The sequence below is a fragment of the Abramis brama genome (genome assembly GCF_963993115.1).
Source record: "Abramis brama genome assembly, chromosome: 5".
Classification (NCBI taxonomy): Eukaryota; Metazoa; Chordata; class Actinopteri; order Cypriniformes; family Leuciscidae; genus Abramis; species Abramis brama.
The window spans coordinates 45,583,339-45,594,563 of record NC_139967.1 but is presented as its reverse complement, the minus strand read 5'-3'; the positions used below and the strand labels follow the sequence as shown (position 1 = coordinate 45,594,563).

The following is an 11,225-nucleotide window of genomic DNA, read 5'->3' as shown; positions in this document are numbered from 1 at the left end:
ACACCAAATTAATAATCTGAGACTTGCACTTTGAAAACCGTTTTAAATTTTTTGCGTTTTCAGCCACCCAAAACGTTGTCGTTTAAACGAACGGCCAAAATGCATAAAAAGTTTTACGTTTTTAGTTGAAAATGGTGTGGTGTATGAGCTGCCTCTGAGGGGCTGTTTACACGACACCGTTTTCAACTAAAAAATTAAAACTTTTTACGTGTCATTTACACGACAACAGCATTTCAAAATTTCGTTTTTGAAAACATTCTCTGTGTAAACAACAAAAACATGAATCTATATTCATGTAATCTAAAGTCTTTCATCGCCATCTAATGGCCTGGCAGCCGAATACAGCGTTTGTAGTCCTTTTCACGGTGATTGTTTTGACAACGGTGTCATTCCTACGTGGACAACTCAAAAGGAAAAACTTCACAGTTTTAAGCATATTGTTGTCGTGTAAACGAGTCTGCGGCCTGTCATCACTCGTCAATGTCAAAATATTTGAGATGACCGAGCGCGAGTTGTAGCGCGACCCTTCAGTTTTTAACGGTCATAAAGTGCAAGATGTAAGCAGCTAAATTAAACAGTGTTATAGCTGTTGAAATGTGAAAAGACCAACAACAAAAAATCAGGCAAACATAAACTTTTGTCTAATTTCGCCATTTTGAATTGAAATATAGGCCTATAATTTACGTAGCATTCATGTAATGTAATAATTCGGGCTAACTGTCAATGTCAGGGGACAAGCAACATTAACAAAGCAGTTTTCATTGTATGATTTTCAGAATGTGCATATTGTGAATGAATTTTATAAACTTAGATACCTATAGCCTTAAATTAACTTATATCTAAGAAAATGATTGATAAAACATAGCTATAGCCTATCAGTTGACCCTAATGTTTACTAAAAATAAAAATGAAAAGACTAATCAATCAAAGCACAGCTTTAGGAGGGGAAGAGACGGGGCAAGATAAGGAGACTGAGCGAAAAAGAAAGAAGAGACTATGGAGACAGCAGGGATTGACAAATAATCTACTGCCCACTGTAATGTTTTAAAGCTTTGTTAACCAATTGTTTGGCCTTCAAACGTCTTTAAATGCACATAGGCCTATGTATATCAGAGAGATACAAATTTTCTCTGGGAGCCCCTGATCCCCCTTCAAATTTGGGACCTCTGTGATTATAAAACCCTGCCTTTGACCCTGACCTTATGGCATTTCTGGAAATCTTAAAGACATACTTGACTGTCATATGTCCAAGTTCATTCATACTCCCCCTCACAGCTTTTACTTTAACAGGGTAAACTGTCTGTGAACTATGACGTGAGTTGTTAAAACAGCTATAGGAGTGTATTTTTAATCTATATGTATTGCACTTATATCTGTGCCTTTGAATAATACGCAAATGTGCACGAGTAGGGGTGTGCTGGGACTACAAACCCTGAGGACTACAAATCCCAGTGGCTCGATCGGTACGCCTTGCACAGCAACCACACGCGGGGGCGGGAACCAAATTCTTCTGTTTGTATCTTAAAATAGCAAGCAACCACGGAAGTAAATACTATATAAATAATCAGTCATCAGTTGTAGAATGTGCAGTTTAGGATACTGTCTGTCAAAATGTCGTTTTCTTGGGTGCTTGATAGAAAAGCTACGGGGCGTCTTGTTGCTTGCCTGTGAGGAAGTGTGCAGAGTGTAAACGTGTAAACAACAGCCAAAAACACTTACGAACAAAACTACCGTCTTATTGTAATGGAATAAAGTGAAACATGCGTCATATACGGTAAGTTTAACGAGGTCGCGGCACAATTCACGATGTCCGATGAATAAAGTTGACTTTTATGCGCAGGCACATACCTAGGGCACCTATAAAGAATCATCTAGGCTAATCCCGCCCCTCTACAGTCAATGATTGGACAGTGAAACGAAGGTTTCCGGAAAATCGGTGTGCTATTGGCTGCTTTACCTGCCAATTCGCGACGTCATCAGGCGTTCGAAATATATAAAGCACCGAAAGCCCCGTTTCTCTCAGTGTGATTCTGCAGCTCATTAGTAAGTTCAGCCGAGTGATTTAGCCGAACAGTTAGGGTTTAGAAAACTACCATTGTGATCAGTAACTCCACACAGCTTTTCTGATATTCTAAAATGGGGTTCGTTCGTAAATAAGCTTTATTTTTAAGGGGTGTGTCCTCTGACCGTATTGTTTTGAATCTGAATCTGACGCCAGCGGACAGCTGTGTGTATTAATGCACTGGTGTTTTCAGTGCGGGATGTGCAAGGACAGCTGTCGCTTACACTGACCAAGCTGTTGTGGGTTTTTCTTTCGTCCGCTGGAGAGGGAGGCAGGCATTGGGCTGTGTACCTTTAAGAGAGGGCGGAGAGAGTTAGAGCCCCGGGGCTGTGTGCTGAACACAGTACTGATCCTGTTTAGGTATCTTTTCCTTTTTTTCTCTTCTGTTTTTTCGTGTTGATTTTACTGTGCTATGTATTATTCATAAATGACGCTTGGAGGCGGAGTTTAGACACAGAATCAGTAATAACAGCAGTGTCGAGACGAGAGGAGGCGAACTCGCTGACACTGAAGGTGGGTGGACGTTTTGCCAACGTTGACCTAACTTGAACATTTACTTTCTTTATGCACACTTGACAGATGTTGTCAGGAGCTGACAACTGTTTAACAGGTGTTTCGTCAGGTAACGTTAAGCTTTATGCGTATTTTATGCAACAAAAAAAAATTAGTCTTTAGGTTTTATAATTTTAAGTTGTTTAACTTCTATTTAACTTCTGTTATAATAACCCATCAAGCCCGTTCTTAAGGTTTTGTTGTCATCCTTATCAGAACTTTACTTGTGTTGAAATAACGTTGCTACTGAATAGTTTCAAAAATATATATTTTTTAATATTATTTATCTTATTGGGAATCATAATCTGAAACTCTTAAAATATATAATTTTTTTGAGTTCTTTTGGAATCCTGAAAGATAATTTTTATTAGGATTAGTGGTTGACCTATTGTGTTTTCTATATTTGCTTTTTGATATGCAAGTAAAATTACATGATAGCAAATAGATATAAACAAAAATGTTAAATTTGGATAACTGCTTAATTTGGCCAACATCAACAACCAAAATCATTAAAGGGAAAGTTCACCCAAAAACGAAAATTCCATCATTAATTACTCACCCTCATGTCGTTCCAAACCCTTAAGACTTTTGTTCATTTTTGGAAAACAAATGATGATATTTTTGATTAAATCTGAGGGCTTTCTGTCCCTCCATTGACAGCTACGCAACTACCACTTTGATGGTTCAAAACGTTCATAAAGGGATCGTAAAACTAATCCATATGAATTGAGCTGTTTAATCCAAATTTTCTGAAGAGACTCAATCGCTTTATATGATGAACAGATTGAATTTAGGCTTTTATTCTGATATAAACATTTATCAACTCACACATCAGTTGTAAACTGAAGCTCAAATGAGTTCGCTTGATTACACAGCACATTTGAGCTTCTGTTTATGTTCGCTGATCAATATTTATTTGCGAGTCTCTTCAGAAAATTTGGACTAATCTGCTCAATTCACATTGATTAGATTTATGATCTCTTTATGAACTTGTTTGGTAGTTGCGTAGCTGTCAATTGAGGAAGAGAAAGCTCTAAGATTTCATCAAAAAGATCTTCATTTGTGTTCTGGAGATGAACGAAAGTCTTACGGGTTTGGAACGACATGAGGGCGAGTAATTAATGACAGAATTGTCTTTTTTGGGTGAACTAACCCTTTAAATAAATTGGACCTGAACTAGACAGAATCATTTCAGTAAATCTGCCAATTGCACAAAATAGCCAAATACAGGACTATACATCGTCTGACTGAATTATTAGACTGTCACTAAAGAATCCTTTAGGATTGGATAGCCAAATAGCAATTCTTTTGAATATGTATGGTAATTATTTTTTTAATTATTGCATGTGCATATGGATTTGTGGATGATTGCTTTGTGCTTTCATTTCAGATCCATGTCTCCTCCAGCTTCAGCCTGAAAAATGATAGAGATGTCATTTGACAAAGGAACTGTTTTATCCTGTGAGGGCCAAACAGACCCCACTTCCCAACAGCACTCAGAACTTACTAGAAATGCTACCAGCATTGACGATCTCCATCCATCCGACAAGACCACAGTTATAAACCTCAGCAAAGAGGGTGGTGAAAAGGCAAGAAGTGATGCATTAGTGGAGCACCGAGAGAAAACCAATGCCACAGACAACAATGCTGTGAGTGACAGTGGGGATGTTGGGGTCGAATCGTCTACACAAACCCAAAATGGCACCCAGCAGCCCAAACCTCAACAGCAGAAAGTCAATAAGCGACGCAACACTATGAGTTCTGGATTCAAACACCCTGGTTATGGTAAACGACGACGGCGTGCCAACTCAGAGAGCGAGTCAGTCCTGCCAACCAATTTCCTGCTGGGCGGGAACATTTTTGACCCACTCAACCTTAACAGCCTTCTGGATGAAGAGGTGAACCGGGCTCTTAATGCAGAGACACCCAAGTCCTCGCCATTGCCCGCCAAAAACAGAGACCCTGTAGAGATCCTGATACCCAGAGATATCACAGACCCCCTCAATCTCAATTGCCTTAGTGCAGGAGATAGAAGTCAGTTGATGTCTCCCTTAAAAAGTAGCGGAGGCCGGCGAAGACATCGAAACAAGCACCATGGAGCAAGCACTGGAGGATGTGGGAAAGGTTTTGGTGAAGGAGTCACACAGATCGATTTACTCGAGTCTAACGGCTGTGCAACCGTACAAGATGATGGAAAAACAACGCTTCCCTTGACACAGTTGCACTCTGGGGTTCAACAAAGGTGTTCAAGTGTGGTGAATGCCCTTGTTCCTGAGGACCAGACGTTATCGGACTCAGCTCTTGAGGCTCAGTGTTCGGATAAGCCCAGTTTAACCACAAATGGCGGTGAGGTGAAGGAGAAATCCATTGACTCCTCAACTGCACCTCCATCTACAAACCCCACCAATGCTCCATCAAACAGGCAGCGCAAACGCAGGCGTGCCGGCAGCAGATTGGAGAACGCAGACAGTGCAAATGAGGTGAAAAGTTGGGGTCAGACTCAGAGATCTGGAAGGCCTTCTCAGGCTTTTCACACCCCAGGAACGGGCTCTCGTACCGGTGCAGCAGAAAGACCGCAGCAAAATCCGAGCCAGTGGAGGCCACAGTACAACAACAACCAGCCGAAAAAGAAGTTTCAGTTCGGCAACTATAATAAATACTATGGTTATCGGAACCCAGGTCTGAGCGAGGATCCTCGCATGCGCGTGTTTAATCCCGAGTGGTTCCGAGGGAAGGCTGTGTTGGATCTGGGCTGCAACACCGGTCACTTGACGCTGTCCATCGCCAAAAATTGGCGTCCGGCACGGATCGTGGGCCTGGATATTGACGGAGCATTGATACACGCCGCTCGGCAGAATATACGGCACTATCTCTCTGAGGTCCACACGCAGCAGGCCCGACGTTCCGGGGAAAATGGGGAGAGGGATCGAGGGGAAGGGAGGGAGAGGATGGAAGAGGGTTTGGTGGAAGAAAAGAGTCAGGGGAAGGAGACAGACAAAGAGAGTTTTGTTGTGAAAGAGGATGGGGATGGGAAAAAAACAAAGCATGCGGATAAAGTGAACAAATGCATGGTCGGGGAAGGAATGGAAGTTGGTCAAGAAGAGAAAGGCGGATCCACAGAGGCTGATCAGCGAGGAAGGAGTGGGAAAATGGAAGATGGAGCATTGGTAAGTCTCCCTGATGGGAAGCATTCATTCCCTGTCTCGCTCCGGATCTCAAGAGGACCCATAGCTGGCCCCCCTTTGCCTGAGACAGACACAAACATTCTCCCTCCTGGAGATTTCCCTGCTAATGTGACCTTTGTCAAGGTAAGACTGAAAAACTTAATTTCTGTTTTTGCTGATTTTCATTTGTGTTAGAATTCATGTTTACTTGACTGGTAAGTTTAGCTCTAAAGCTCTATTTTTAAATGCTGTATCAAGTGTGTTTAATATACACAGTGTAAAATTGAATCAAAATTGAGCTGAATAATGAAATTTTGCAATATTAACGCTGTTATTTCTCAGTTTATCACTATCAAGCTGCTTTGAAACAATCTGTACAGTAAAGTTCCATATAAATAAATGTGATTACTTGAAATGTACAAAATACGACATGTTGATACATTAAACATGCACTCTTCACCTAGAACGCATTTAAACACAATGGCATAGACTGAACTTGGCAGCAGTAAATGGTACCAGTTGAGTAGTGAATGCAATGCAGTGAATGACAGATGCATGCAATCCTGTCATTCATAGTAGTTTTAGCTGTTTACCTGAATTTTATAAAGCCTCCTCTTTAAATCACACAATTGTGTCAAGAATTTATTTTAATCATTCAAGCTCAAGTGCTGTTAGACACACACACGTGAACTAGTTGTTGTAGCATAGCTAAAGATAAACTGGCATCTGATGATCTAGGTCTTTGGTCTGTCGCCAGGTTCTGCTTGGCTGTGTGTATTTGCTATTGCATACTCATCCCAAGTACATGAAGCCCTTACCTTGTTAAAAAAAAAAAACGTATAGACTTACAATGATGGAGTAACCCGAGCCACATCTAGAGATGAGAGAGTATCATAGAGATTTGGAGGTGAAAATCCCTTAGAACGACTTACAAAATAATTTTCAAGGGAAGGAAATAGGTGTACAGTAACTTTTAAAATGTGTATGTTTGTATTAAAATACTATTTTTCTATCCTGTTTCATAATACTCTGTCTAACCTACACAGGGGAACTATGTGCTGGAAAGTGATATGTTGGTGAAGATACAAAAGGAAGAGTATGACGTGATTCTATGTTTGAGTGTGACAAAATGGGTCCACTTGAACTGGGGTGATGCTGGACTCAAGCGGCTCTTCCACAGGATATACAATCACTTGCGGCCAGGAGGACTCTTCATTTTGGAGCCTCAACCCTGGAGCTCCTACAGCAAGAGAAAGAAGCTCACTGTAAGACCCCTTTTTTTGTCAAAACATCAGTTTTTCAAACTTGGCGTTCTCAAATGTGTGTCCCATGACCACTTGTGATCAGATTTTGTTTAGTGGAATGATCTGTGATGCATTTAAACTGCAATTACAGTTGCATAATGTTATGAGATTAACATTTTAAAGGAACACTCCACTGTTTTTTGAAATGGGGCTTATTCACCGTCTTTCCTACGTTTAGATAGGTGGGCAAACGCATTTTTGTCTCAGTGCATGCATTGTTTTAGTTTGGCAGCGCCGCCGCTAGCTTAGCATAATGAATGGAATCCTTTGTTGCCAGCTAGCATGTTGTGAGTAAAAGTGATAAAAAATAAAAAATAAAAAAAACGAATTACTTCTTGTGGCCTGCGTATTCACAACGAGTACAAATAGCGATGCAGATTAACACTAGGCGATTTCCTAGGCAGATATTGACTTGGGACTATATTGGGGTGAAGCACAGGCGAAGCACTGCTACTTGGGCGCAGAGATATCACACTCACCACCAGTTTGTGTTGACTCTCATCCTCAAGTCCTCAGGCCGTTGAGCGATCGCAACCTCCTCCTCCTGTCGTTCTATTTCCAAAGCACGCAGCTCATCTTCTGAAAACTCTGGTTCATAGATGTATGGTTCTGGCTCTTGACTGTCTGTGAAGTCACCCTCTTCGTCTCTCACAAAATCCGCCATGTTCATCACCATTCACTATGTCTACTGTAGGAAAAATAGCCGGCTACTATTCACGCCGGTATGTTGACGGAAGTTGGGGGATTTCAGGTGTTGTGTGATATCTCTGCGCCCAAGTAGCAGTGCTTCGCCTGTGCTTCACCCCAATATAGTCCCAAGTCAATATCTGCCTAGGAAATCGCCTAGTGTTAATCTGCATCGCTATTTGTACTCTTTGTGAATACGCAGGCCACAAGAAGTAATTCGTTTTTTTATTTTTTATCACTTTTACTCACAACATGCTAGCTGGCAACAAAGGATTCCATTCATTATGCTAAGTTAAGCTAGCAGCGGCGCTGCCAAACTAAAACAATGCATGCACGGAGACAAAAATGCGTTTGCCCACCTATCTAAATGTAGGAAAGACGGTGAATAAGCCCTATTTCAAAAAACAGTGGAGTGTTCCTTTAAAATATGTTTTGAATATAGAAATATAAAACATAATGGTACTTTTCAAAATAAAACTTTCCAGTTGGTGTAAAAATGCCCCTTTATTCAGCATCAACACCCCACTGTGTTTGCTCACTGAGAGACATGCAACGGCTCTCCTGTGGGTTTGTTTTGAACTGATTTCATTGTGAATTGAGGCAAAAACTGGCAATATACTCCGTATAGTATTAACTTGTTTGTTGATCTGATGTATGAAATCAGTATCACATTTGCAATTGTGCTGATATTCAGGAGAAATGCCTCTCTTGCTTTTATGATATTGCTTAACTATAATGTTTTATAGTTACTTCATTTGTACTAAGGCACTTTTTTGCCGTTTTATCTCGAATTTTGGGTGTTTTTATGCATTTTTATGGATCAAAACATTTTAAACTTGACTTTGGAACAGACAAAAATGGTATTTGATGACATGAGAGGCAGAGAGAAGATCGGATATGGAATGTGGTGCCAAATCATCTAAACTCTTAAAGGGATAGTTCACCAAAAATCTTTTGGGCGTTGTTCCAAACCTGTATGAGTTTCTTTCTTCTATTGAACACAAAAGGATATATTTTAAAGAATGTTGGCAACCAGACAGTTGACTGCACCCATTGACTTCCATAGTAGGAAAAAAAAATACTATGGAAGTCAATGGGGTCCATCAACTGTCTGGTTACCAACATTCTTTAAAATATATCCTTTTGTGTTCAACAGAAGAAAGAAACTCATACAGGTTTGGAACAACGTGTAAATAATGACAAAATGTAAATTTTTGTGTGAACTATTCCTTTAAAAGCCCTGTAGCAACATTAACTAAATGTAGACCATGATCTCCAAATAACTTTGAGTTGCAATAATCAATTTGGGAAATTCTCCATATCTTTAAATGACAAACATAGTTTTTCCAGGTCAGGGCCACAGCTAAACTAAAACCATGTCCAGAGAATTTCTCAAATCTTACAGCTGAGTCAAGTATATCACACCAAGACAAACTTGAGCTAGAAATTATTATGGTTGCGAAGTAAATTTACCTCAAAACGTTGTTTTTATGAAACAAATGCAACAACAATATAAGACACCAGTGTTCAGTGTTGTTGATTGTGGGTTAATGGTTTGTAAGAAACGTTGCAACATAATACAGAATTCAACTGACACGTTTTGAACATGACTTGTGGAATTTAAAGCTGAAATGGTCAGTTTTAGAAGTGTAATTTTAGGACATCTTAAAGTTGAGCACATGTTGTTTAGTGAAATTTTTGTTTGATTTTTCTCAGGAGGACATCTGTAAGAATTACCATGGCATTCGGTTAAAACCGGACCACTTCTCCTCCTACCTGACTGCTGATGTGGGGTTCTCCAGCTATGAGCTCATCGGAACTCCACAGAATTACTCTAGAGGTCAGAGCTTTGAAATGCTTTGCAATTCCTACCTATGATATTGTGCTGTACATGTTAATACTTATTTATTTTATTTTCTTCCCCTTAGGCTTTCAGAGACCAATCTACATTTTTCACAAAGGACCCTCGCCTCAAAAGTGACACCACCAGTTTGACCGCCAACTTTGACTTTGAAATCCACAAATTTGAAGAATTTGAAAACAACCAGCATTTTGAAAACGAGTCAAGGGAACTTTAAGCATTTTCTTTGAAATTGAGATGAGACATTCAATATTTTGAACTCTTAAATGGAATCTCATTGGTGCTGAATAAGATTTTATTTTCTCCTTCCAAAAACAAAGGAAAATCTCAACAAAAAAATTCCCTCCAAGGACTCAACTGTAGAATTTTAGCCACATATCAGTTTTTCCCGATTCAAGCAAGATGATCTCTCATAAAGGATGACGTTCATGCGAAGAAGCACAAAGTTAAATTCAATTAAATCAAATCCCAAGTAAATCCTGTTAAACACCATTTGTTTTTCATTTGAAATGAAATTCCCAAAAATGTAAATTCTTGAGCAACTCCGTCTACGCACAACTGGCAAAAGACCATCTAAGAATTAAAATGTTTGGTGGTTAAGTTTGCATTTTATTTTTCCTCAAAAGGAAAGAGCATGTTACAAATTTTCAGTTTTCCGATTTTTGCTCTTTTGTTGTTGCTGTCATGTACTTAATATTTCCTTTTAGTTTTGCGCAAAACATGGTTATTATCATAGGAAGCTTTTGACATCTGTCTCTCATCAGCAGTTTTACAGACAGACATGGCTGCCACTTCTAGTAACAAAAGCCAATATCTCAATTTTCTAACAGGATCATATTTCGTCCTTGAAAGTTTTGAAGCTGCAGGTTAGCTGATTTGCTATGACAAAGTGTTTACTGATCCAATGTCTCTAATAAAAAGTTCTGTTCTGATTCTCCAACTGTTAAAAAGTTTAACAAACTGATGTACATTTTGTAAATTGTTTGTCCAGAGTTCTTGTCGCCACTGAGGTAACCTTGTTGTTGTTGGTTTTATTCATATTTAAAAGTTTGCACTAAAACGAGAGAACAAATTTGTCTCCCACATTTGTATTTTGACGTGCAAATGTAAAGTTGGTGTATCTCTGAAAAGGGTCCTTTTGATTCAAAGGACTCGACGAAATTGAAAAATAAACTACAAAATAACATGTATTTGTAATACCGGGCTGTGTTTTTTATTTTTATTTAAAAAATGTATTCAAGACCTAAACATGTTTTCCTAGTTGATTATTCTGGAAATTCGCTTTTAAAATTCAAAAGTTAAAAATTTTATGAGATAAAATGGCGCATTATGCCAATGCCAAACTATAATATACTTGTGGAACACGACTCTACTTCGACTAGTGGTCCTGATGCTGTCTCTAATGGGTCAACTATTATCTCAATAATAATTTTAAGTGTTTATTGTGTATTATTTTTTTTATTCAATGTTCATTAAAGCATTTCAATGTCATTATTTAGGTATAATTAAATGATCGTCCAGACGGCAGTTGAAGCACTGCTGCAGCGATGGATTTGTCACGTGGTTCCTGCTACTTTTCTCAGCGCTGAGCAACC

General features: G+C 39.3%; 1 protein-coding gene across 3 annotated transcripts; it reads left to right on the top strand.

The window, feature by feature from the left end:
- The first annotated feature begins 2,021 nt into the window (after positions 1–2,021).
- mepcea (methylphosphate capping enzyme a) lies at positions 2,022–10,818 on the top strand. Of its 3 annotated transcripts, none has more exons than XM_084115660.1 (5): positions 2,022–2,422; positions 4,005–5,922; positions 6,825–7,043; positions 9,486–9,609; positions 9,698–10,818. In XM_084115660.1, exons 2-5 carry the CDS (start codon positions 4,036–4,038, stop codon positions 9,748–9,750), a joined length of 2,283 nt encoding a protein of 760 aa, XP_083971786.1. In that variant the 5' UTR covers positions 2,022–2,422; positions 4,005–4,035; the 3' UTR covers positions 9,751–10,818. The 3 variants fall into 3 exon arrangements, with proteins under 3 accessions (XP_083971786.1, XP_083971785.1, XP_083971787.1); XM_084115659.1 differs by having other exon boundaries at positions 2,022–2,575; XM_084115661.1 differs by lacking the exon at positions 2,022–2,422 and adding an exon at positions 2,533–2,684.
- The last annotated feature ends 407 nt before the right edge of the window (positions 10,819–11,225 follow it).

Coding starts and splice junctions, on each gene's coding strand:
- mepcea (XM_084115660.1), top strand. CDS start 4,036: ATGATAGAGATGTCATTTGACAAAGGAACTGTTTTATCCTGTGAGGGC. Junction 7,044..9,485: donor GCAAGAGAAAGAAGCTCACT/GTAAGACCCCTT, acceptor GATTTTTCTCAG/GAGGACATCTGTAAGAATTA. Junction 9,610..9,697: donor TCCACAGAATTACTCTAGAG/GTCAGAGCTTTG, acceptor TCTTCCCCTTAG/GCTTTCAGAGACCAATCTAC.